The 26,669-nt window shown below is 50.0% G+C and overlaps 2 protein-coding genes across 4 annotated transcripts; both read left to right on the forward strand.

Annotated features, from left to right (window-relative positions):
* Window positions 1-4,670: 4,670 nt before the first annotated feature.
* Window positions 4,671-12,652, forward strand: CIMIP5 (ciliary microtubule inner protein 5). The gene is made up of 3 exons (XM_019749750.2): window positions 4,671-4,901; window positions 5,961-6,000; window positions 7,778-12,652. The coding sequence occupies exons 1-3, from the start codon at window positions 4,684-4,686 to the stop codon at window positions 7,967-7,969; spliced, it is 450 nt and encodes a 149-aa protein (XP_019605309.2). The 5' UTR covers window positions 4,671-4,683; the 3' UTR covers window positions 7,970-12,652.
* A 463-nt stretch (window positions 12,653-13,115) lies between these two features.
* Window positions 13,116-26,042, forward strand: SLC66A3 (solute carrier family 66 member 3). 3 transcript variants are annotated; one of them, XM_074331689.1, is made up of 7 exons: window positions 13,116-13,195; window positions 15,939-16,021; window positions 16,094-16,163; window positions 17,721-17,778; window positions 21,102-21,222; window positions 23,181-23,222; window positions 24,902-26,042. In XM_074331689.1, exons 1-7 carry the CDS (start codon window positions 13,131-13,133, stop codon window positions 24,991-24,993), a joined length of 531 nt encoding a protein of 176 aa, XP_074187790.1. In that variant the 5' UTR covers window positions 13,116-13,130; the 3' UTR covers window positions 24,994-26,042. The 3 variants fall into 3 exon arrangements, with proteins under 3 accessions (XP_074187790.1, XP_019605843.2, XP_019605927.1); XM_019750368.2 differs by lacking the exon at window positions 13,116-13,195 and adding an exon at window positions 13,385-13,726; XM_019750284.2 differs by lacking the exons at window positions 13,116-13,195; window positions 23,181-23,222; window positions 24,902-26,042 and adding exons at window positions 13,378-13,726; window positions 21,348-22,866.
* The last annotated feature ends 627 nt before the right edge of the window (window positions 26,043-26,669 follow it).

Consider the following 26,669-nt stretch of genomic DNA (forward strand, 5'->3'; position numbering starts at 1 on the left):
ACCCCAGCCCACCCTCTGACTTCCTGAAGTTTCTCCTGCCCCATGCCCGGGCCGAGGGATCCTTGAGTTATAGTGTCAATTTCCATCCTGTCTCCACATCTAGTCTGAACTGCTCCCAGGTCATGTCCACACCTGAAACTGCTTGCGCCCCTCATACCACCAAGCAACGACCTATCTCCCCACCCACCCTTGCAAAGTCTTGCCAACTGTCCTAAAGGTGAGGAGCCATTTATCGAAGGCTCTTCAGGTGCCAGCCTCTGAGTGGGGTACTTTTGTCACCTGTGTTGTTTCATTTCATTGTCACGCATCGTGATGCATTTGAGTAGGAGTCTCTTGTAGGGAGGGGACCACTGAAGAAAACACCATCACGTGCTGCTTAGGTGACAGCGAGTGCGGGCTTTCGAGTAGGAGAAGCTGAGGATCTAGATGGCAGACATCCCTGACGGAGGCTGTGCCCTCGTCCCAGGCCCCTCATACCACCAGGCGGAGGCAGCACCTGCCCTCCTAGGCCCTCACGGTGTGCACAGCTATAAGCAGCTGTCGCCGTCTCAACCAAATCCATCCGGGGCACCCACACCACCAAGCACTTCAGTCAGACCTCCACTCACAGCACTTCCTGGCCGGCCTCCTCCTGCCACTGCAGCCTCACCTGAGGGTCAGGCGGCTGAGACCACGGTCACCCCCTGCCCCAGCAGGACAGGGCAGCACCAAACGGAGGTCTCCCGGTTTGGGGGGACTCCTACTCTTTCCCCTGCCTGCCTGGCCCCAGAACCCACATGGCAGGCAGGCCATGGGCCAGGAGTGGGGCTCCCCAGAGAGACAGAAGGACAGGGGACAGACAGCCAGGGTTACAACTCTGCAGGCTAGGGTCTCCTTGGACATGCAAACTGAGAGCTCCTGAACCAGAGGAAGGAGGTGCTCACCTTCGGGGCTGGTCAGAGAGGGTGGCACCTACCTTTGGCCTTGAACCGTGTGAACACCAGAACCTCCCCCTGCCGGCTACAGCCCCAAAGATCAACCTCCTCTGCCCAGTGAAGCCCTCCCAGGCTTCGCCCTCCATCACCCACCCAGCATCCTATGCTGCCACGAAAGGCTAATTCTCCCTGAACGCCCCCAGCAACTCGAGCTCTGTGGCCAGCACGGCCTCAGTCAGAGACCACCTGGGAGACCACCAGCCGTTGCCACAACCATCTGGGCCAGCTCAGCTTGGCAGGGCTCAGCCTTACTTGCTGCTTAATGTTTAAAGTATAACACCCTGCCCAGATCCACTGCCACCTAAAGGCTTTTTCTCTAGCACCTGTTGCCCCCAGGCTCTGCTGTGTTCCTTCATGGACACCTTCTCCCAACGTGACACTCATTTTCTGCCTTAAATCAGAAATGGCCATAGTGTCCGAAATCTTAGAGACGCCTGTCTCCTTTCGGATGCTTTGAGATGGAGAGGTAACTGCTGATTTCCGACTGGATGGAAGATGCAAAGCTACAGTCTGCCCCCTGCTGCCCAGGACGTGTGTTGCAACCATTCACAATTCACTTCCTCTTTTTCCTAAAATGCATTTCGCTGCAGAAAAAATAAAAATGATGCATCAGAACATTTTTTCCAATACTTAAAGTGTCCCCACCTCCCAGAAATCCAGAGCCTTCAGAATATACACCAGTGAGTGTATGATGTAGGTAGCTGAAGTAAAACTGTTTACGTGGGATGCTTTTCCTCTTCAGATAATAGTCTAAGAGACAAGGAACAGCAGGCAGCAGGGGTTGGGTTCTGGCACCGTATGTGCTGCCCGTGGGATCAGTGAGGGTCGTGGTTTTCCTGAGCCCCCAGGTTCTGCACCTAAATCCAGATAGGACCAGCACCCCCAAGGCTGTCATGCTGCAACAAGAAATGCACGTGAGCACACTCTCAAACCTGAAGAGTGATACGACTGCTGTTTTTAATGTAGTAGTAGTTATCTATCAGGGAAGACTTAAATTATCTCCCAGAGGCTAGATTGGTATTGACAATGTGGAGGCTAATTGCTGAAAATTATCAAGGAGGCTCCTGGGGAACCAATGGGGAGTAGTTAATTGTTAGCAGCCACACCACAGCCCCGCAGTGGGCATAAAGCACAGGCCCTGCAGTTGTTGCCTATGGCCTTGGACGAGACACTCAGCCTCTTGAAGCTTTTGTTTGCTCATCCATAAAACGGAGCTGACACTATTCATTTAATGAGATGAAATAATGGTTGAGGATAACATTCGTAAAATGCGTGGCACACAGTAGGGGCTGAATACAAGATAGTTTTATCCATAGTATATCCCAGAAGAAGTCTGAATCCATATAATGTCATGAGTTTAATCATTCCACCCTAACCCCATACGGTGAAGTCTTAACCCCTAATACCCCGGAGTGTGGCCTTATGTGGAAATAGTCCTTGCAGATGTAATTAGGTCAGATGAGGTCACACTGGAGTAAGATGGGCCCTACCGGTGTCCTTATAAAAAGATGGCCGTGAGAAGACAGAGACACACAGACGGAGGCCATGAGGTGGTGAAGGCAGAGAGTGGTGTGTGCGGTCACAGACCGAGGGCTGCCGCATTGCCCAGCAGCCACCAGAGCCAGGAAGAGACAAGGAAGGCTTGTCCTACAGGTTTCACAGGAAGCCTGGCCTGCTGACACCTTGATTCCAGATGTGTAAGCAAGCCAGCTTCCAGATAACCTTCTTCAATTAACCCTGAACCCTTACAAATGGACAGACCCACTGATACTGATGGAGTATCCACTCCACAGCCAGAGCAGTGTCCCTCAGGACTGTTCTCACTGTGCTGGGGGCGCCGACACCAAAGAGAGACAATGACTACCGGGAAAGCCTGCTCCTGGGCCCCAGGGTCCCACACGGTTCATCTTTTCTGAGAAAACTGCAGTCACTGAACGCCAGCCTGTCTCAGCCCAGCTCCAGGAGGAAGAACAGGAGAGACAGAGTCCCAGCACCACAGCTTCTGCTCTTGGGCTAATGTCCAGGAGGCCACACTCCCTCGGCCCCTTCCTCCTAGCTGGCCGCTCTTTGAGGCCCCGTGGCGCTCACCCACGGTCCTCCAGCCCAGCCATCTGCCCAAGCCCAGTGTGGGCTATACCACTTCCTCTACATGGAACATGGCCACAGTCCCCTCGCCTGCGTCTTGTCCCCTGCCAGCTGCTTCTTTACCCTGCAAAGCCCTGTGGGCTTACAGCCAGCAGTGTCTCCTGTTGTGCACACACCCGCCAGCCTCAGTGCTTTGCCTCTTCCCCTAACTTCCCCCAAATACCAGGCTTTCTCTTGCATCCAAGCTTTTGCACTCGCCCCAATTGCACCACCTGGCAAATCCTTTTCACCTATGAAGACCCAACTCCCTAGTGCCTCTTACATGAAAGCAGAATCCAGAACAGTCGCCCAGGGCTGGAGCACAGTGTGAGCTCGGGTGTGTTGGCTGAACTTGTCCCCACACCCTAGGGCACCTTGTACATACCTCTGTGTCCTCCGTGTGTCTATTTCCCAGTTATGCAGAGAAGAAGCACCACATCCAGCTGGACTGGCCACAGAAAACTTTCATGGAAGGACCTGGAATCTGCCAACACAAACAGTGCATCGCAAGAAGCCAAGAGACCTGACAGCTGGGGCACAAGCCATGAGCGGGTGTCAGAGGAGGTCAACTGAGCCAGTACAGGAGCGGCCTGGGGCCACAGAGCAAACTCGGGCTGCCTGGGTCAGAGCAGCAGCAGCTATAGGTTCTGAACATGACTCCTCCCCTCAGGGCCTCATTGCTTCCTTCAGACCATCTAAAGTTAGGCCAAGCTTCAGTGAGCAGCTGAGTGACCTGAGCCGTCACTTAATCTTGCTGCTGAGGGCCTCTGTTTCTCCACCTATAGAATGGGACTGGAAATTCTTGCTGTGGATGGTTGGGAGCGTCCGGCAAGAGAAAGGGTGGTGCTTCGTAAACCCTCCAGGTTCACACAGGAAGAACAGATTAACTAATCATGCAGTGTCACTAATTTTCCCTCACCTGGCATGCACTAGGCCTGCTTCTATCATCCCCAGAGAGAAGCATCATGTGAAAGCACTCCCACCATCTCGTGTAGCATCCACAATGGGGCGGATCAGGGTTATTATTGCCCTTTCACCTGCCCAATGGACAGGGTGTCCAAGGTCAGGTGACAATGACAGAAACTGAGTGCAATCCCCAAGTCCTCTCTGGGAGCCAGGTCTTTCCTCCCTGCCCCAGAAGTCAGGCCTTTGGCCCCCTTCCCCTCCCTCATGCTGTATTGAGTTCTCCAGCCAGGGGGGCAGGGGGCAGAGCTGCGGGGCAGCTGAGCTGGACATGGCACAGACCCAGGAACTTTCTCCAGCCCACCGCCACCCTGGGGCTCAGATGTGCCTCACACATACACTGCAGCTCCCGCCTTCCTGGGCACAGTGGGGAGCTGCCCTGTTCCCAGGGCAACAGTCAACACAAGTAGGAGCTTGAAACACAACTGGGCTCAATTACTTTCCCAGCCTGGAAGGCTTGATCCTCACAGGCCACGCTGAGCTCAGGGTCCCGCGGGGCAGTGAGGAGGACCCCTGCACGGGCTCTCCTGGGGTTAGGAGGGAGGGTTATCCTGGGAGAGGTCCGAGCTCTCTCTCTCTCTCTCTCTCTCTCTCTCTCTCTCTCACACACACACACCCCTCCATGGAGGGCCACTCCACCTCTGGGCTCCAGAAAACCACATCAGCTGGGTACCGACTGCCCTCCACCAGGCCGCCAACCTTAGTCTCCCCCACTGCCCGGGGTGGCCCCATGGTGGGCAGGGGACTTGCTAGTGGCCTGGCCCTGGGGGCTGATGGTGTGCAGCAGGACCAGCTGTGGAGAGAACTCCTGGAGGCCGAGAGGCGGAGCCAGCAGCGCTGGTGAGTGCCCTGCCCTGCCTGCCCTCCTCCCTTGCCCTCCAGTCTGACTCAGTGTCTAGGAAGCTTCTGGAGAAAGAGAAAACAGAGGGTGAGAGGGAAGCCAGGCAAAGTGCATTGATGGGAAAGAGCTGGGGCCAAAGGACAGAGAGCACTGAGGTGGGGCAACGGGGAGGGAAGGTGAGAGAGCCCAGCCGGGGCCAGACAGACTGAGAGAGTGGGAGGGAGAGAGAGGCAGGGCTCAGGTAAGGGGCAGTGCAGCCCTCCTGGTTCATTCTGGAATCCCAGCACAGACTGCAGGGGGGCGACCAGGAAGCTGGGACAGCAGTCGGAGAATGACACTTCATTCACTCAATCCAAAAATTCCCAGGAGAGCCGCTCTGTGGGGCTGCAATGGGGACAAAACATGCCAGATCCCAGCTCCACGGAGCCTTCCTTCTAGGGCCGAGTAGTGATAAGCAAGTAGGGAAACAGCTAAAAGTCTGGAAACTGGCTCTAGGCCGTGGGGCTCGGGCTGTGAGGTCTGGGGCAGAGGCTATGTTTATTATGCGTATTATACAATTGTCTGACTTTTCACAAACGGATTAAAATAAAAACGAAATTATCAGTGCAAGTAATGCCAGTTTCCTCACTGTCGCTCCCTGTTAGTCCTAAACCTCCCCACCTTCCTCTGCCACACACACTGGAAAGGTACAAAGGTTTGAGGAAGTGAGAACTGGTCCTCACAGGTTACTTGGGGACCCCCACAGTGGCCCGCTGACGAGGCAGAGGTACATGGAGACGGCACCACTGCTCTCCTTCCGACTCTGCTATACCCTCCAGCATTCTAGTTTCCACTCTAGGACAAGCCACTGATTATTGAAATGCTTCTTCATTTTATAAGATGTAGCATAAATAAACACTCAGTAGATACATAGCATTCGTTTCACCTAAAAATGATGTTAATTCCTCCATGATGGAATAAACATGTTAGTGGCATCGGCTTATTAACTTGACACAGAAAAGCCATTTGTGAAAATGTCACAGGAAGAACTCACATGTCCAACGTGTGTTCCTTTCCAGGGCTCAAAATTGGAGTTTCCTGAAAGACCATGACCTCCTGGTAAGACGTACTTGCACTTGGCATGTGTATTCACTCATTTAACATTTGTCTCTACTGTGTGCTGGATGCTGGAATGTACAGAGACAGATAAAATACAGTCTTGTTCCAAGAAGCTTAGAGTCTGGTGGGAAAGAAAATACTTACATGGAGCATTTAGAGATTAATTCTTCCCAGGGTTTCTTGACTTTATTAAGATGTACCTACTGGAAATGAAGGGCATCTGCAGCTGAACGTTACCCCCGATGTGAGGACATCAGCAGTGCCCAGTGATGTGTGGTGTGCCCCATGTGGAGAAGGGCTTTGGGAGAAATACTTTGCAAACTCATTCCTGCCTCTAGTAGCACCACCTCCAATCGGTCCTACTTGAGTAATTTTCCTAAACTGCAAAACTGATCATATCTCTCCCCGGCTTAAAATCCTTCAGTAAATCTGCAGTTTTCAGGGTGGTTTCCAACACATCTCGAGATCTAACCCCTCCTCCACTGCTCACCCCTCCCTGACCAACCCACACTCTTAGCCATGCCTTTGTGCATGCTGTTCCCCTCCTGAAATGCCCTTCCCACCTTGTCAGCATGATGGACTCTTATTCATCCCTCAGGACCCCACTCAGGTGCCTCCTCTTCTGAGAAATTTCCCCTTCTTGAGTGGGATTGACCAGATCACTCTGTGCTTCTGACTTGACTCACCAGCATATGTAACCCATTCCTTTGGTATAGCATGTCATGTTGCAATGATCGATTTCAGCTGGTTGTGGGCTCTCTAAGGGAAAGGCAACGATGACTTCATCCCCGCACCCACACCTCCAAGCACCCAGTCAGTAAAATATCACTCAGTTTGTGCTGGATGAGTGAGCAAATGGGACAATGAATCCGGCCATAAGAAGAATGGTCAGAGAACCACCTGGAAAATGAGCAGGGTAGAGAGTCAACCAAAGTGGTGGTGGCCACGCTGACACCGACATTGTGTGGTTTAGGGAAGGTGTCACGTTTTCATTCTGGCCTTGCTGGATTGCTGTCTTCCCCCAGATAGAAAATTTAGTTCGTGGGACCTGAAATCCTACACTGAGCTCCTGGTCTGGGCTTCTTCCAGCCTACAGAGCCCTTCCCTGCCAAGAGCGATGTAGCAACCTGAGCACTGAAACCTGCATCACACCCAACAGTGGGGCCACCTCAGCACGGACTTTTCCAAGTAAAAGCCAGGATCTCATTACAAACTGGTCCTGTCACTTCTAGTCCACACGAAGAAGCAAAGTTAACCATAAACAGGGGTAGGGAGGGCTGAGGATTTTGCCCCACTCATCGGATTGTTCTGAATCCCTACATTGACCGACGGATTCCTCCATCAGTTACAGAAGTCACTAGATAAGTGGCTTATTCATAGAAGTTGCAAGGAGGAGTGTATTGCAACACACACAAAAACAAGGACGAATCTCGCAAATGTCCATGAGAGAAAGTAGCCAGAGGAAGCAAGATCCCATTAAGAAAAAGTTCAAAACCAGGCCGAACCACAACCCGTGGTGTCAGAGGTGGAGATCAGGTCGCGTTGGGGGTGGAGGTGTTTGGGGTGGAGGCTGATGGAGGTCTAGCTCCTGGTGCAGTGGGGCTACACGGGCAGGCTCACTGTGTGGGAGGTGACGGAGCTGTACGGTTATGATTTGTGCACTTTTCTGGGTGTATGCTAGACTGGAAGTCAAAGTTCACTGAAAAGTTCAACCAAATCTATGGCACTGCCACTGTATGTGAAGCAGCATGTGACATGAACTGTCCCCTCTCCTCAGGGCAATAAGAAGGAACCTGAGAAGCTGCCGGAGCACGTGCCTTTCTTTTCTGACACTGTCCCCAATTCCACGAACCGGGTTGTGGGCAGCAGAGTGGACACGCCCCTGGGGAAAACCCTCATCAGCCTGGACTTCTGCTTCGTGGAAGGAGTCCGGAAGAAGAAGCTGGAAGATGAGCTGCAGCCCGTCTAGGAGGAGGGCTCTCAGGGCTGCCCCATGTGGGTTTTGTGAGTGGAGCAGGGAGCCTGCAGCTGGCCTGGCACCATGGCCCCAGTCAGCGTCCCACACGTGTCAGCCAGGGTTTATTCTCTCTGTGCCCCACACAGCCTCTATGTGGGCTCCATTGGCTCATTTTTATCCAGGAGTTTAGGGGACTCAAGAAACCTGCCCGGCAAGGTGGGGATTCCCTCTGAGGGGCCCATGAGGGAGCCCTGCATTGTGGTCAGGAAATTGCCTGGGTTCGAATCGTGTTCCTGACTCAGCAGCTGTGCAATGTTGGGCAGGTGGTGGGAACCCTCTGTGCCTCTATTTCCCATCTGTAAAATGGGTATTTGTTTTCTATTGCTGCTGTAACAAATGACCACAAACTGAGTGATTTCAAACAACACATATGCATTATCTTAGGGCTCTGGATATCAGAAATCCAAAATGTGTCACATTGGGTGAAAATCAAAGTGTCAGCAGGGCTGTGTTCCTCTCTGGAGGCTCAAAGCACCTGCGTCCTCACCTTTTCCAGCTTCTAGAGGCTGTCCACTTTCCTCGGCTGTGGCCCCCTTCATCTCCAAAGGCAGCATCACAGCATTTCCAACCCGAGAGGACCTGAGATGAAGTGGTGCCGGCCGCCCCGGAACCTGGTATCTGGATTCACTCCACATCCAGGAGCCCATCTCACACCTGACTCCCCGTGCTGCGTTCCCCTCACCGGGCCTCGATGATCCACAGCTGTAAAGTCAGGGAGGGGAGAGTCCAAGGGCATCACAGCTCCAGATTCTGTTCTCTGAGCGTGCAGTGAGTACTGCATCGCACAGGTCTGAGGCTCTTACACAGTGCAGTAGTTGGCTACAGTCCCCACAACAGGAGGCGGGGCTGGGACCCAGGCTGAAGCAGCTCTCTCCTAAGGCTGCTCCTGGGGCCACCTCCAGGATAAACAGAGCCCAGACAGGCAGAGAGAAGAGGGAGCCACCACCATGCAGCAGGACCAGGAATGTCCAACCAGGATGATCGCAAATTGGGAACAGCCTCCTTGCTTCAACGGATCCGTGGGATGACATAATGAAAGTCAAACACCTGGCACACAGCAGGCGTCGCACATTCTGGATGCTTCTGCAGCTGTCACTGCGGCTATCGATAAGCTTTTGCTGCTTGTCAGAGAGCTCGTCACTTCCCTATTTTGCTTTTCCTACGAGCAGTAACTGTCCACTGATTCGTAATCTAACCCGGGCAGAGGCCAGCGTGATTCCCATCGCATGTGTGACAGCAGAGGTATCTGAGAACTAGCCTAGTTTACTGAAACCCTGGAGGGACATTCAGTCAACTGCCTAGATTCCCTTTGAAAATAACAGCTGAAATCACACCTCAGCCTACCTGAGGCTCAGAGATGCTCCTCTTTTGTATTCCCGGCATCTTGCCTGATGCATCCTTCTCTTCAGAGCCGTCTTCCCCTCCCTGCCTGATGCCGGCACACGTGTGCTCCATTTCCTCTCCCTGTCCTCAGACGCTACAGGACAGAGTCCAAAACTCATGAACAAAGGTTCACGGCCAAGAACAGCCGATTCCTTGTGTTGGCAGGAGAGTTGGGAGAGGCAGGGAGAGAGGCCGGGAAGGGCAGGAGAGCGCGCTTTGCCCTCTGTCATCACAGACAGCCAACCTGGTGGCCAGCAGCTCCCTGGCAGTCTTTGCCAGACTTCCTGCAGTCTTGGCCCCAGTGCCAGCCCTTAGCCCTGTGGCTCAGACACCCTTTCTTCTCCAGGGTCCCGGGCCCTCGCCTGCTCCCACATCTTCTGAGCACCGGGAGCCCTGCTCTCTGGTCTGAGTGACCGAGCCCTTGGAGCTCCAAGGACAGAGCGGTGGGAAACCAGGGCTGTGCTGTCAGAGACTTCAGAGCAAACTCCCACAGACCCTGCGGTGGCCTGAGCCCTCCACCTCCAGCTTTGACACCCAAACACATCAGAACAACCCGTTGGACTGGATTTTCCCTCCATATTTCCCACCACTCCTTACCATCCCATAAGGAATAACAAACAGAAATCGCATCTTCTGACCAAAGCATCCCAGGTCCTGGTCGCAATGCCCAATGGTCTCTGTGCCCCATGCTGAGGGCACGGCAATGTGAAGCCAGAGCTGTGATAGTCAGCCAACAGTGAGGCTGGATGTGGCAGACACCCTGGCGGTCGCACTTCTCTGCTTAGTTCCTGCCAAGCAGGGGCACCCCCAGGAGACTCACGAGGCAGAAGGAGAAACGCCAGGGTCCTTCTTGGAGCACTGAGGACGCAGTGGTGGGACTTTCTGGGACAGCTGGGCCCGGCTGCTGTGTCTGTCTGTCAGTCCCCAGCTGGGCAGAGGTGGTGGCAGCTTCCTGCATGGGAGGCTTTCCTGGCGATGACAACAGTGGGGGAGGTGGCAACAGCAGCTCCCTCCCAGGGCAATTGTTCAGTGAGGTTCTGGAAGTTGTTCCTTGGAGAGGCTTTCTAAAATCTGCTTCCTCATCCTTCTGGTCATTCAGCCTAATGTCTGGTAATAATAATGAGGCTAACTAAAGAAGAAGATTCTGTGGTCTGTAATCAAACCCTCACCAATACACTCTTCTTGTGTACATTCCAGAACATTCCATTGTCTCCAGGGGCCATGTCTGGGTGGCCTACCCAGGACTCATTTTGAATTTACCATAGCGAGCTCCCTCTCAGGCATGGACATCTGTGACCCAAAGAAGAGTGGTGTGGACTCTTATATTCCCAAGGGCTGCGTGAAAGTGGGGTGGCCTGCCCTTAAGGCCACTCGATTTTTATAAGATGATGCAACGGAATCTTCAGAGCAGCCAACAGTAAAGACACTCCTGCACTTAGCCATTTGGCTCTTTGAAGATTAACTGCATTTTAGATCGATGTTAGGAGCAGCATTTCAAACTCACTGTGGTCCATTATGTACAAGGCAAAAGTTTGGCCAAGAGACTCAGTATTGACGAAGGGGTCCCATAAGGAATGCAGTCATGCTTCTCAGCTCGGCGTGCATGCAAATTTGGGGGGTTGGTAAAAGGAAGAGTCTGGTTCAGCCTGTGTGTGTGTGATTGTATTACATGTGTAATGTACGTGAGTAGATACAGAGTATGTGTGGGTACATATATCTGTGACTGAATTAGGTCCTCCTCAGATTCATATGTTAAAGTCCTAACCCCCAAGGTGACTATATATGAAGACAGAGCCTTTAAAGAGGTAATTAAGGCTAAATGAGGTCATAAGGGTGGGGCCCTAACCCAACAGGACTCGTGCCCTTATAAGAAGAGAGACAGAGAGAGAGACAGAGAGACAGGATGTGCACAGAGAAGCAGCCATGTGTGGACAGAGTGAGAAGACAGTCATCTGCAAGCCAAGGAGAGGTCTCACCAGAAACCAAGTGCGGGCACCTTGGACTTCCAGCCTCCAGAACTCTGAGAAAATTAATTTGAACAGTTTGTGGTGTTTTGTTAAGGCAGCCCGAGCTGACTACACACATGCACACACAGACACACGTATCCTAGCTCTGTCTCCTGAGAGGCCAGAAGCAATGGCACCTCAGGAACAACAAATACAGTTAGTCCCAGGTCTTTGTGTCTAAACACCATTCTCTAGTCATGAAAAGGTTGAGGGGCTCCTTAGGCAAATGGCTGATTCCAGGGGAAGCCTGGGAGCGCTGGGCAACAGTCAGGGCAAGGCCCAGTAAGGAAACGCATAACAAATTGCTGGTGGTGCCAGTCCCTGAGAGCCAGCCTTCCGATGAGCGCCAGGCAGCTTTTGGTAGGTCCACCTTCTCGGGGAGAATACAGATGCACTGAGAAGTTGAGTGAATTGCCTAAAGCCACACACGTACTAAGTGGCAGAGCGGGGGTCATGCAGCCCACCTGGAGTCTCTGATGGCACCAGATTTCAGGGCAGTGAGCCTGCACAGAGCAGAAAGGGCATCGCGCCCGGGCATGGAGACGGACTGCAGTTGCTGCTGGCTGTGTGACATGAGGCAAGCTGCCCGCTGCCCTGGAGCTCAGAACCTCACCTTAAAATGAGGACAACAGCCCTTCATGCCCATCCTCCCACCCTTTCGCTGTTGAGCTTTTTAATATGGAACATGTCAAACCCATACAAAAGTAGAGCGTGCAGTGTAATAATCCCCCATGTCATTACCGTAACCGACTTCAAAAATGATCAACTCACAGCTAATTTTGTTTCCTCTACATCTCCACCCTCTCACCAAAACCCTCAATATTTTAAGGCAAGTTCCAGACATCATATTTCATCTGTAAATATTTCAGGATCTCTAAAAGGTAAGGACTAAACACGCGCGCGCACACGTCTTTGTTTTCCTCTTAAAGGTTTCCTTGTAAACATCCTGTTCTTTAGCCTTGGCGAGGTTCTCAAAACCTTGTGGATTCCTCCAGAGCAAGGGTCTGTTGGGCAGGTGGGCGCTGGAGGCCAGGGAGGATGGGGCAGAGAAAGGGGGAGCCTCTAATGCTTGGCTGAGGTTCAGAGGACAAAACTAGCAATGGTGGTTTCTGTCATTGTCTTTTTGTGGCTTTTTCTGCTTCATAGCCTGGACTTAATACCCAGGAGATTTTGAGAGCTTGTAAAATGCACCCCACCCCCTCAATTTGTGCCGCGTCTAAGCTACCTTCTTTTATCAATAGAAATTATTTTACCTCCTTAAGAAAAACGTTAATTCTGAAGTGCAAGGCTTGGGCGGAAAAGGACGGGGTGTGGGAGGATGGCGGGGGGTGCAAGGCCCAAGTCCCCAGGGAGGAAGCTTCCCGGGGTTGGGGAGGGGCGTTGTCACTCGCAGCCGCAGAAAAGGGCAGGAAATGAACCGCCCTGGAGGTTCTGGCCCCCACCCAGGACCGCGGCAAATCCTCAAGCTTCTCCAGGCCTGTTTCCCATCTGTACGTAAAGCGAGGACGAGCATAAACTAAACTGGGTCGTTAAGGTCCTTACAAGTTTTAATCTCTGAAGTGCTTACGGAGAAAAACAAAGAAAACACTTTTAGGGAGTGAAAAATCCCACAAAAATGGCCCATCTCCCCACGAGGAGTGCCTGCTTGCCCTTCCGGGGTTCAGTCTCTGCCCACCCAAGTCGTGGTACAGTGGTACTGCGTGTGCGTGTGCGTGTGCGTGTGCATGTGTGTGTGTGGGGGCGGTTCTCTCCCGGCTCAGAGCTGCGCGGGTCGGCTTAACACGGAAAAGTGAGTCAGCAGCGGGTATAGCCCACGCAGGGCACGGCTGCCCGAGGGCGGACCCGGGAAGCGGACCCAGACACTGCGGCCGCGGGCCGCGCGGGGCCAGACTGAGCGGGGCGCGACCGCGCGGGGCCCGGGGACGGGCGGGGCGAGCCGGGGCGGGACGGAGCCGGGGTGGGCGGAGCGGACGCTGGGCGAGGCCCGGGCCGGGGATCTGGGCGGAGCTGCGGGTCCCGGCTGAGAGGACCGCGGCTGGGCGAGCGGGGCTCGGTGTCCCGCGGCTCGGGCGGGGCCAGGCGCGAACTCGGGGCCAGGAAAGGCGGAAGGACTCTACGAGCCCCGCAGCCGAGTGCTAAGCAGCCCCCCGAGGCTCGAGCCCCCAGCCGCCGGCGCCATGACCTCGGAGCTGCTGGGGTTTTGCAACTGGAGCACCCTGGGTGTGTGCGCGGCGCTGAAGCTGCCGCAGATTTCCGCCCTGCTGGCGGCGCGCAGCGCGCGGGGCCTCAGCCTCCCGAGTTTACTGCTGGAGCTGGCGGGGTAAGGACCCGGGTGGCGGCGGGCGCTGCCCTTCCTCCCTCGCCTCTGCCCTGCGGAAGCCCAGGGAGCCCCCCGCGTAAATACGTAGGGGCGTGGGGAGCCGGGCGGAGAGTGACTAGGAAGGGCGCTTCCCCGGGCCACTCGCTTCCCCTTTATTTGTTGCCCATCAGCAAATGGTGGTAACGAATTGACGGTACAGGCCCATTTTACAGATGAGATAACTGACACCCAGCTAAATCCGTCCCCCTCCCTTAGTGACAAAACCAACCATCGGTCGGTCTTTGAGCAGGGCCGCTGGCAACCGGAGACTCTCATAGACAGTCACCTGCCGCACAAGAACGTTTAGATCAACAATGGACGCATATATCACAATGGTGGTCCCATAGATTCAAATGGAGCTGAGAAATTTCTGTCACCTAGTGACCTCTTAGCCGCTTACTGTCATAGCACGCCCTACGGGTTTGTGGTGATGCTGGTGTAAACAAACCTATCAGTCGTATAAAAGTACAGCACATACAATTACAGGTGTAGGCTGTACCAGCTAGGTTTAGGAAAATACACTCGACTGTATTCGCAGGAGGACGGAATAGCCTAAGGATGCATTTCTCAGTATCCCCCTCCTGAAGTGGCGCTGGACTGTACATTACCCCTGAATCCACGCCCTACCATCACTTCCTGTCTCAGAACTCGGTTTCCTCACCTGTAAAATGAGGGGTTGAACGTTTTTTAGGACCTTGTGGCTTTTAAAAGCTCCACGTTTGGGAGTGGGGTGGGAGGATTCAGAGAATGGAATGCTTTTTGGAAGCTGCGGAGGAGGGCGACTGGATTCGGTGATTGAAGGGTGGGTGGGACTCGGGCAGAGAGGAACCCAGGTCGCTCCTAGAGCATGCTCATCCATCAGAAATCCCGAGTGGGTGCCCTCACTGAATATTTAGACCTAAACACAATCGCAGTTGTGAAACTTGGCTGGGAAGACTCGAATTAGTGGGAAAATCTGGCACATGCAATCCAGCTGTCTAGCCCCTTGTCCTCTCCGCTTCGCTCTCCCCCAGCCCAGGCCCCCCACTTATCTCCTGGGGGGCTCTGAGGGCCGGCCCTCAGCAGAAGCGCTCCGTGGTTGACCCCGGGATCTGGGGCAAGAAAGAAGCCACAGGAGAGGGAAGGAGTCAGAGGAGACCTGGGGGTGTGGTAGGAATGAGGAGCTGGACCTTTGGGGGACCTGCCCCAGGCGCCCACGCAGTGAGAAGTTTGGTGCGGAAAGGCTTCACCAACAAGAGGGTGTGTGACCCCTCACGAGTTTGTGAATGACTGCAACATTGGGGCCCCCAGGCTGGATGGCGAGGATTGGAGAGTAGAGAGGGACCCCGGAGGATGGGGGATACCGGCTGGAAGTGGCTGGTCAGAAATGGCCTCAGTTTTGGCCGCGAGGGGTTGAGGGGCAGAGAAGACAACGATGAAGGGAAGACTGACATGTCTGTAGAGTCCGGAGTCTGCCCACCACACCCTACCACTCCTCCCGGAGGTACAAGGCCAGGTCTTGGCCTTCATCCTGCTGTGTCACCTAAAACTTGAACAGTTTACCTTAGCAAAAACCAGCCCTCTGGTGGTGGAATGTGGCTTCCCTGGACCAGAGAGCCTGGAAGTTGGGAGGGAGGCGGCCTGTCTAAGGGTTCTGCAGGGCTTAGCGTGCAAGTGCAGACTGAGGTCACGAAGAGTGATGCCCGTGCAAGGACTAGGCACTGAGGGGACCTCCGGAGCTGGGAGGGGGGCTGGGGTGGGGGAGAGATGAAGCGGGTGGGGACAGACCAAGGGAGGTGCTCCCTGCCAGGCAGCTGCTATGCTCTTCCTGGAACAGGTGTCCAGGGCAGGTTTCGTTTTGGGGACAGGCAGGCCTGGGCCTGGAAGCCCTGGTGTCTTCTAATCCAGCGGATTGCCCTCTGCAAAAATCGTTTGTAAGTGACCATCCTAAGGGACTTGACAGAGATCGTGTGTATTATCTCCAGAGCCCAGCCAGTCCTGATGCTCCCCGAATGGTGGAGATGATTAAACTTACATTCCATCCTTTTTGTTCTCAGCCTCCCTCCTTGACTTCTGCAGGCTCCAGCCACCAGTTCTGAGGTTTTGCAGACAAGTCTGTACTCTTGGGTGAGGCCGACCTCCCTTGTTGGGTGTCGGGTCAGGCCCAGTTCAGGTGTGCTCTCTCTCCTTCCAGGTTCCTGGTGTTTCTCCGGTACCAGTGTTACTATGAGTACCCGCTGCTGACCTACCTGGAGTACCCCATTCTCATCGCACAAGGTAACCGAGCTCTTCGTGCCCAGGGCGGCCCTGGGGTCCCTCCTCCCTCTCACTCCAAGCCTTTCCCTGCAGATGTCATCCTCCTGCTGTGTGTGTTCCATTTCAGCGGGAACGTGTACCGGGCAGTGCCGTACATCGCCCTGTATCCTTTCGCCATTGGAGTCGGGGATGGGACCGGGGTGCTGCTTTTGCTAATAGTACATATTATTCAGCAGGGCCCTTTCCCAGTTAAACTAAAAAGAATCCCAAATGCAAGCCTTCATTGAGCGAATATATCTCTACAGCCCACAGCTGCCCTTGTGCCTTCCTGCTTGGTGGTCTCCCCACCCAGACCAAGGTGCCCCACAGGGGCCAGACAGGCCACGTTAAGACCTTACTGCTGGGCGTGCTGAGTGACGGAAGCACCCCTGCCAAGAGCGACATTGCCCAGCTTTATTCTCTAGGGAAAGGGCCTGGAAATGTCCCGAGAGTAGTTAAGTCATAGTCATGAGAATGTCTGGCATTTAACACACTGTCGCTAACACTTGGTCAGCCTGCTCCCTTACTGCCTGTGTGTGGAAGGGTGTGAGCTCGTGAGGCTTTAGGAGAGTCTCAGTGGGGGCCTGGTCACCACACAGACATGTCCCCACAGCCTGGCTTTCATTTCAGCTCTTTGTACAAACTACTTTATCTCTAGTTGAACTTCACACTCCTTAGAAGGCCAGGCAAGCCTTTGATTGGCAGTCAGTGAAGCCTGTCACATCTGTGACCTGATCTTCAGGGCAGAGGAAAGAGGGAGGGTGCTGGCAGGTCTGATCGCCTGGAGGGTGTGGGCGCAGAGCGGTGAGAAGCATGGGTGCTGACTAGGTTGCTAAGAGTTAATCTCCTGGCTGTTAGCACAGGGCATTGTCTGTTTCAGTCCTTTTATTTCAATAATGTTATTAATTAGAATCATAGCAACCTGTTGGGTCCCTACGATGAGCCACAAGGCATTGAGAAGGTAGACAGGACAGGGAATGTTAAATCCATGTTGCGGATAAGCAAACCAAGGTCAGGAGATGGAAAGAGAGTTGTCGAAGGTCACAGCAGAGGCTCCTGGCTATCCCCTCACTGCCTGGCCGCTTCCTCTCCTGTGTTTGCTTCAGCTTCTCTAGCTGGGCTCTCGATTCCTGCAACATCATTGAGCTTGATAAAAATCAAATATCACTCCTCCTGTCTCCTAGCATTGCTCTCCGCACTAGATCCTTTTTACACAGGAGTTAGTGGGAAGGGGGTAATCAGTAGAGTTGAGTGTGACACCAATTTTACAGGGTATGACTACTTTATAATGTTGGACCTCTCTCATCAAGAGCTTATCTTTCGACATTACATTGGAGATGTCTGCATGGTCGGGAATTAAGCCAGAAATTAAAATCATTTGGAATGTTCCCAACCCTAGGAACAGTTTGTGAACACAGGGTTCAATTGTAATTTTCTTGCATAATCTGCTTCTGTTCTTTTGGACTCCTAGCAAGTGTTCACTTGAAACTGTTTTTGTCTTTTCCAAATCTGACAAGTTCTAGCAGAGCCGCTCCCAATTCCCCACTTGGCTCATCTGCGTAACCTCTGTGGTCTGGGTTTGTTTCCATGGGCACTGGGGGGGGGGGTGAAGGGAAAGGGGAGAAAGGGGGACGGAGGAGTTGGCCCTGCCAATCAGGCCACTTCCTTAGCACTTGGTAAGATTCGTGACGTCGTGGTTCCTCCTCACCCTGCAGAAGTGGGTCATAGACCTGGCCATGGTAAGTGTGAAAAGAGTGTGTGAGATAGTCTGTCATTCTTCTCTCCATGCCGCTGCCCTGCAAAGAACTTGATAGATCAGGTGTTTAACCTGCTCAGTTTTCAGCTGTACCAAAAGACAGTGGGAAGAAAATGCAGTGCTCTCCAAATATTAAGTCATTATTCTCACTTAAATGTATAGCAGTTTTTTTCGCTTCCTTTTTTGGGGGCTGTAGAGAACCGGATCCGGGAGGTAGATAACGGTAGTAGAATGAAGAACTGAGTATAAATTAAAGAGCTTCCTGTCTGGTGAATGATTACATATTGGTTACCTACTCGTTATTTTTCTAGGTTTGCTCTCCCAAACATTTTTGTCCATGTTGGGAAACATAAGCCCTGTACTTTTTTTCCTTCCTCGGTTAAGAGCCCATAATTCCCATGCTGTGAGAATAGGATTCTGATAGTGGGTCAGGAAGCATTTGACCCTAGATCTTCTCTCCAAGGTGACAGAAGTGAACGTTTCCACCCAATGAGAAACGGAGGAGGACTAATTGGTGGTCACAAGTCACTGTCTGCCACATCCAACTTGGGAATTTCACTCCCTTCTTCCCCAAAATCTTGTTGGTGACCCTTTCTTGGAAAGTGGTCTTGATTCTGTTACGTTTCAACCGTGTGACATTCGGAGAGCAAATAAGTAGGGTTACCATATTAAAAATGAATAATATTTTAGTATAAGTATTACACTAAGTATTTAGTGTAAGTATTTAGTAGAGTTCCAAATATTGCACAGGACATACTTGTGCTAAAAATGATTTGTTGTGGATCTGAAATTCAGATGTAACTGGGTGCCCTATATTTTTATTGGGTACATCTGGCCACCCTACAAAAACATCTCTAGGATCTCAGTAGCTGCTCCTGCTGGTCGAGTCTGTGCGGCTCTGGCTGTTTGGGGTGACCAGGATGGCAGCAGCAGGAGCTTTGACGCCCACGGACGTCATTCCGGGATGACGGGGACATAGGCTCTACAGGAACCAGGTCCAGAGGTCAAAGGCGGAAGTGGTTTTGTTTCTTCGGTGCCCTTCTCAGTGAATGCTCTGTTTGAACCACACACTGATGTTCTAATAGTTCATAGAATGGAGTTTTCTTCTCCCCTCACCCAGCACAGACTATTGCTGTCCCCAGGTGTTTTCTGGTGCCTATCCCATGGCCGGCACTGGGACCTTGGGGACAAGGTGCTGGCTGGAGGGCCCTAAGGCCACAGTGAGGAGAAAGCTTCAGAGCTCACCCAGGGCAGAAACCCCAAGGACCCCACAGGGAACGGTGCTACTTGAATTTGTGAAAAACCCAAGTTACGGAAGGTTTATGGTCCTGTTGCTTTCAAAAGCAAGTACCAGTGCAGACCGAGAAATCCTTTCCACAGAAGCCCTAAACCGCTTTCATGGTTAAGTTGGTAATTCACACACTCATAGTTTATTCACAGAAGGGTGGGATTACAGCGCTTAAAAGTGATCTCCCCAACGGTCTAAGCACCCTGTCCTTCCCAGTCCTGATCCATGGTGGGTCTCAGGAAAACCTAGCCCTCTGCAGCTGAGTGTCCAGCCTTGGTTATGCCCCCAAAGGAACACCCTCGTGATTCCAACGATGGCTTTTACCAGGAGGACGACTCTGGTGGAGTATCTAGCAGGCAAAGTTAGCACTAGTCTGCCATAACGTGGCCCTGTGCCCTGACATGCGTGGATGGAGCGTGTGCTCACTTCCTGCCCTGCCCACCCTCCACTCGCCCTGACTCCTTCTGCCGCCCGTGCTGACCCTGTTCTTGTCTGGTCGTCCTTTCCATCCCTCCTCAGTCTGCTCAGGTTGCCCAGATGGCACCAGAGCCGCCTCCTCGCACGTCTCCGGCTCGGGGTCAGTCACCCGAGCCAGCTGTGCCCAGATCCCAGTGTGATCCGTCTTGGAGCCGACCGCAGGCCTGACCACAGGAACTTGCCCGCCTCCCTTCTCCGTCATTCTTCCTTGTCCAGGTGACCCCTTCTCCCCTCCCATGTTATCCTGTGTTCACCTCTGTCATTACATTTGCCAAGTTGCTTTGTTGTTAAGGATTTAGTCATTCAGCAAGCACTCACTGAGTGACAGCCATGTGGCAGCACTGTTCCAGCTGCTGGGGACCCAGCAGAACACAGGACAAGTGCGCCCCTCATGGCGCTTCGTTCAGGGGCGACAGAAGATACGCGAGCTGCGCTGTCAAGGACCCCAGCCACTTCTTTCTCGCTAAAGCCAGTGGCCGTTCTCTTTCCTCATCTTAGCACCTCTGTAGCATTTGACACTGTAGGTAAGAGTCCTCCATGAATCACTTTGTTCAATCGGCGTCTGTCTGGGACACCTTGCCCCCTGGCGTCCCTTCACCTGGTCCTCCCATGTCTCTGCCAGTTCCTCATCTCCCAACTTTTCAGTGAGAGGCTCCAGCACACTGCTGGCGACATTCATCCACAGGCATCTCCAGCGGCACATGGCCGCCAGCCCTGCCCTGTCTTCCAGCAAACCTGCCCCTGTGCCGCTTTATCTCAGTTAACAGCCAGAAACCCTGGCGCTTGGAACCACTCTGGACATTTTCTCACATCCCACAGCCAGTTCCTCAGCAAATCTTGTCAGCGTTACCTTCAGAATCGATCCAGAATCTGAACACTTCTCAGCTCCTCTCTTTCTGCCTGCCTGGCACCCACCTTCCCCCTGGCCTCCCTGGGGTCTCTACTCAACCTGGCAGCTGAAGTGGGTGTTTCAGCTGAGGGAGAGGCTGGGAGATGGCAGGGCTGGACGCTGCTCATGTGGAGCCTGCTGTGCGGTGTGGCTGGCCAAGGGGTGATCTCTTTCCTGGCAGGGGCACCAAGGGTCTGGGTTATCACCACATGCGGGGACTCGTTACAGGAGCCAGGAACTCTGAGCCCACGTGCCTCAGCTTGCTGCTTTGAGTTTACAAGCCTGTCAGTTCAAAGCAGCATGGTTTTCCCCAGGCTCTAAAACACAATAAAATCTACATCTCTCTTTTTTTTTTTTTTTTGGCAGATGGGGATAGATTGATAGGTCTTTGTGGCCAAGCAGTGACTTTCTTACTGTCAACTTCAAACTACCTGCAGGCCGTTTAGTTACTCACTGAACAGTGGAGCTGGTGGCTTATAAACACACGTTTCACTGTTGCATTTTTTTCACTAAACATGGGTTTTGCCCTTGTACAAATTGGTTGTGGCTTGACTTGAAAATTGGGCATCAAAAGCACTTTCAGTAAGTACGTGGTGCTCTTCTGCTTTGTTACTTAAGGGACACCTACCTTTTGTGTTTTATCTGCACACAGAATTTATGTACTTTCATCAGTGCGGCCAGTAAGTTTGCTCAGCTCCAGTACCTGTGGAAGACGAGGGACTCGGGTGCCGTGAGCGCTCTCACCTGGAGCCTCGCTTCCTACACCTGTGCGGGTAAGAACAAAGCTCTAATGCTGGGGTGATGTTTGCTGGTATCCAGTGCCTACCCAGGAGAGTGCGTTAACTCGGTGTCCAAGTGTCAGAGCCCCACCCCCCCAGCTTTAATCCTTTCCAAATAGTTCTTCAGATAGCACTTCCTAGTGTGTCCATATTTACAAGGCTGACTGAATGCAGACGACTCCTTTTTCTGCAAGAGCCATACATACTCCAGCTGCCAGAAAAAGTGAAGGCACACCTTTCACCGCAAATCTGGTCTAATATTAATAACAGTCCTCTCTTGTTCTTTGAAAAGCATCGTGAAGATGATTATATTGAATCCACTAACTTGTTTTAAAAATTTGAATCTTTATGATACAACAGATTAAAGAGATGCAAATCAAACATTGGCTTTTCAGAATGAATATTATTTGCACCAGTGGGCTTTTTCTAGAACCATAGTTTGGTCTCAACTTTAGAATTTCCACCGTTCATTTGGATTCTTGCAGGAATTACCTAAAATACATGTATGTTATATTTAGGTGGAAACACTTTAAAATTTCAGAGCTGTCACATTAATTAGATTTACTATTTTTAAATATATTGTATTCGTTCATGTTTCTTTATCTTAAGGGCCCATTTTTCCATCTGGGGTTGCTGGTAGGAGTATGTATATATTCTAACTTCTGGAATTGCTAATTAGATGTTACTTCTTAGCTCCCTAATTTTATCTTCTGGTATTTTAATCTTTAAATGTTGCTTACTACATTTTTTATAGGCGATCTTGGGAACTTGTAACTGGAGACTGTGTATTGCATTTCAGTCTATTTTGTGGCATTCTGCTTAACAAGTACTTAAATATTTGTTGAATACATGACAAATGGAAGACTGATTTTATGGTGGAAAAATGAACCGGTTTTAAACCCAGCTTCCCTTTGGTTGATGAGGCTAACAGCTTCAGCACTGACTTAGACATGAATGAAATGTGCCTTTTAGCACCGACCCTAATTGCCTTTGGTCACTGTTGCCCAGTTCACCTTGGAGCAGGAACTAGCATGTAGCATTTATTAAAAATCTTAAGAGTTTGCTTGAGAATCCTTAGTTGGCCCATCTTCCTAATGGATGGAATCACTCCATCTCTTTAAAACCCCCCTCTCCTATTTAAATTGCTGATGTAATCAACAACCATTTACAAGGTGCCTGTGTGTAAATCCTTGGGTTATCAAAATTGGCAACAAAACATTTGATAAGATTTGGTCTCTGCCTTTCAGGGGCTTAGTTTAGTTAGAAGCTAAGACCAGAAATCTGTGTCAAAATATGCTAAGCGCAAAGTTTATTAGGCAGAGGGAGAGCTTTGTATGGGTTGGTTTTGGGTTAGGAAAGGCACGCCTTGTAGGTAGTGGTGTTCTCTAAGTCCCAAGTCACATGTGTCAGTTTAAACTGTCGCTGCAATTTCCTAAGTGTTTACTTAGTGAAGTGCCATACCAGAAAAAACGAATTCAACAGTTTTAACTAGATCCTTAGGAAAATCATACCCTTTTCTGGGCCTCAGTTTCCTTTCTATAAAATAATGGGGGGTAGAGTTCAGTGATTTAAAAACATTGTTTTTGGGTAGTGGTAACCTAACCAGAAGCTCAATGTGTATACAAGATTTTCAGAAGTTGCTTTGGGGTTGGGGGGAGGGATGGGGGTTGGCACACAGTGGCGGGGTGGGGGTGGGTGGGAGGGGGGACTCAGGTTTCCCTGGACAGCACTGAATTCCCTTCCAGGAATGGCTTCTGCTCTTATGACCAACTTCAAAACCACTTGACTAGGAAGCATGGCTGGGTTTGATACGTTTTATGAAATATGGTACTATTTAGTATTCCGAACTAACAAAATCTTTCAAGAATAGTTAGCATATATTCCTGTATTTACGTTAGCTAAATACCAAAATGTCTGAGTTGATATTTATTGTCGAAAATTTTCTTTTACAGCAAGAATAGTAACAACTGTAATGACTACCAATGATCTTACAAGTAAGCAAAATCTTTTTCTGCCCACTTCCTTTTTAAATTCTGTGCCATTTGTGCCTCCTTCATTTGTAAATTGTCCTGGGGTTTAACGCATCACTGGACTCCATTGGACTATAAAGAGGCCCAGGTCTTCATCTGTCACCATTTGTGGGATTAAGCACCTACTTTTGTAGATGCCAGAGTATCCACAAGGGTCAATTCCTGTCTTTGTGTGGCTTCCACTCTAGCAGTGGAAATGGACAGTGAAGTAAGCACACAATTAACTATTGAAAACTTCTGTGAAATGTGTTTTGAAAGAAGACGGGATGAGCCACCTAATGGGAACCTGGCCTAACTAGAGGGAGCCAGGAAGATGAGTTTGAACAAAACAGATCTGGAGAAGGTGGGGGAGACGGTTACAAGGAACAGCATGTGTGAAGGTCACGAGCAGAGGATGCAAGGCTTAGCCTCAGGGAGTACTAGGGGACCTGGAGTGAGCGCGTGGGGCGTGAGTCTGATGACGGGAGGGCAGGTGCCGAGGCCGCATGGCCTGCAACTTCGCATAATTGCCCACAACAGTGCAATGCTTTTTAAAGCTGGGAAGTGACATAATCATTTGACTCTATGTCCTTGTTGTTTTTTAAAAAGGGATACTGTGATGGAGAAAATAGAATACTTGGGTTAACCCAAAAAGAATTCAGTAATTCCTTAGGCTGTTTTCAACTCCCAAATCGATCATATAAAAAGTTTTCGGAAAATGATTAAAACAGACGGGGTGGTCCCATCTATGAACACGAAATCTGTCCTTGGCCCAGAGACCCTTTCCATGAGCTAATTATGATTTGAGAAATATTGCTGCAGAACGTCCCTTCCCGGAGGTGGCAGTTTGGAGCTGGTAGCTGACTCTGTCAGCTCTGAGGGGAGGATTAAGTGTTCTGGTCAAAGCATAAACTTGGTTCAAGTGGGAAAAGGGAAAGGAGATGGCTTGAGTCTTCTCCACAGAACTTGAATTCTCTGCATGGAAAGGAAAGGAGAGTCAAAGCATAATTAAACAACAAAACAAACCTACTTATTGAAAAGTAAGTTTAACAGATTGAGAATGTTCTAATTGTGATTTGTGTCTAAGGTGACAGCTGTTCCGGAAAGTGATCAGTGTATCTAGAGATAACGTTTCAACAACAGTTTAGCTAATATCTTACAAGTGTTTTACAACCAGGAAGATACATTAAATCTCATAAACCTTATTTCCAGGAGTGTTGCTCAAGTCGTTACTTTTTTTTATGGTTACCTCAATATAAAATAGGCTTTGACGTTTGCGCCAGTTTTTCAGAATTACCTAAACAGAACACATTATACCACCTTTGGAATGTTCTGAGACACCACTCACTACACATGACTTAAAAATGAGTAAAGAGATTTTAAAAAGTTATAATATTCCTTATCAGCTAGAGCCAAATTCCTCCAAATTAAACATTTAAGATAAAGTCAGGCCAAGTGGCCAATGGTAGTCATGGTAGGAAGATCATTTTTCCAGAAATATTTGGAACCAAAGTTGTTCAAAAGTTCTCATGATCCATAGTTGTAAGTTTCAGTTTTGGGTGTGAAACTTTATTTAGCCTACTTAGAACAGGAGGTGATTGTTTTACAATGTGAAAACAGTATTTTTTAATATATATTTTTTCTTTCCTTTTAACTGATTTCAGTTCTTATACGTTTTGTGGTCATGCTGGCTTTAAATATCTGGGTAACAGCGACAGTACTTCGCTACCGGAAGACCATTTTCAAGGGTGAATGATGGATATACTCTACACGATGGATGTATAATAATGGATAGATGGATTTCGAATCACTGAACCAAAGGAAAGAAAAGCTCGTTGTTAAATCAAGGTCTTTTATAAATTTATCCAAACATTTCAGAACTTTGAAGCCAAAGGTATTTTAGACTTGAAAGAGCCAGTTAAACTTGTTTAAAAATGATTTCCCTCTCCCTTCCTCTACCCGCTTCATTAGGTTAAGTTAGGGCTCAGATATTGCAGTTTTGAGAAGGCTGTCATTGATGGAATTTGTCCAAGCCCACTTTGATATCACTTTCACCCTTCAAGTCATCATTAAGTTCTCTCCAACAAGCTAACTAGAGATAACTAGTTTTTTTCAGCTTTCAGAATCTTTTAAGAAATGCTGTCCACGGCACAAATGAACATGGGAATTTTGCTCCAAGTCACAGGTAGAATTGTAATAAATTACTCGGTTCACTTTCTGGGACTGTTTAATTGTAACACAGATGTAACAGAATGGCCTTATTGTATCATAACACAATTCAATACCTCCTTAGGTTATACAAGTGTATCAGAGCAAGAAAAATGTAACTGGCCTGAGTTCATACACCAAAGTAGTCCTTTAGCTCCATACTGTGCCTTTAGGTAATTCCTAACAAAAGGTACTACTGGATGCATCTGTATGACGAGTAATCCCAATGAATGTTCTGATTCAAGCACAATGCTGCCATTTTTATAAGGGCCACATCTATACAATTACCATTATTAGAATTAGGTTCAAATACAGCTGACCTTGACTGTTTTGTGCACTGAAAATATATGTAGTAAAGGGTATTGCTGAGTTCTGCCAAGTTCTTATGGATTTTAGTCTCATTATAATATCGTGCTCTAAACATAAGATTACCAGACAGTGCACCTTCAGATAAAAGTTTATAAACTCCAACATTTAAAAACTCTCTTCCCCCTTATAATTGAATGGCATTATTTTGGCATATGCAGTAAGTAAAGGATGTTTATTAGATAATATTTTAATTTCCTATGTAAATAAACTTGAATATCTTGAACTCTGCTTGCTGAGTCTTAAAACTGTCTGTTTTAATGTGATTAGTTTTAAGTTATGTAAAGTGCAGTTTTAAAAATACAAACTGGTTAATCCTTTTAGAACTACTGCTTGGGACCAGCAGCTATCTAAACATAAATAATAAATTATTCTGTTGTTTTTAAAATCACAGTGGTCATTTTTTAAAAATCCAAGTAAATCTTTTCTCATATGCAGTTACAATCTATCAGTATAAATACAAATATGTGATTTTTAGTCCAACAGTTTATTTAAATATACTTTTTTTATTAGTACTTTATCATTGATTAAAGCAACTCCTTTAAGAATACACTATCTTAGAGTTCTCTATTTTTCTTTGGGAGGGAACAAATATTTGAGCTATTCCAGGTACTCTATATACATTACCACATTTAATCCCACAACAATCCTGTAACTAAACAATCTTCATTTTACAGATGAAAGCACTGAGGCTCAGAGTGAATAACCTGCCCCAGACAGCCAATAAGTATCCTTGTAAAGAATCCAGATTGCCAAGTACTGCTTTCTAGAAAACCACCTGTCAGCACACTATGTCTGACAGAACAGGCACCCTGCCTCTATCCTCAACATGTAAAGATACTGTAGGTTTGCATGCTC

The sequence above is a fragment of the Rhinolophus sinicus genome, linkage group LG05, assembly GCF_036562045.2.
Source record: "Rhinolophus sinicus isolate RSC01 linkage group LG05, ASM3656204v1, whole genome shotgun sequence".
Taxonomy (NCBI): Eukaryota; Metazoa; Chordata; class Mammalia; order Chiroptera; family Rhinolophidae; genus Rhinolophus; species Rhinolophus sinicus.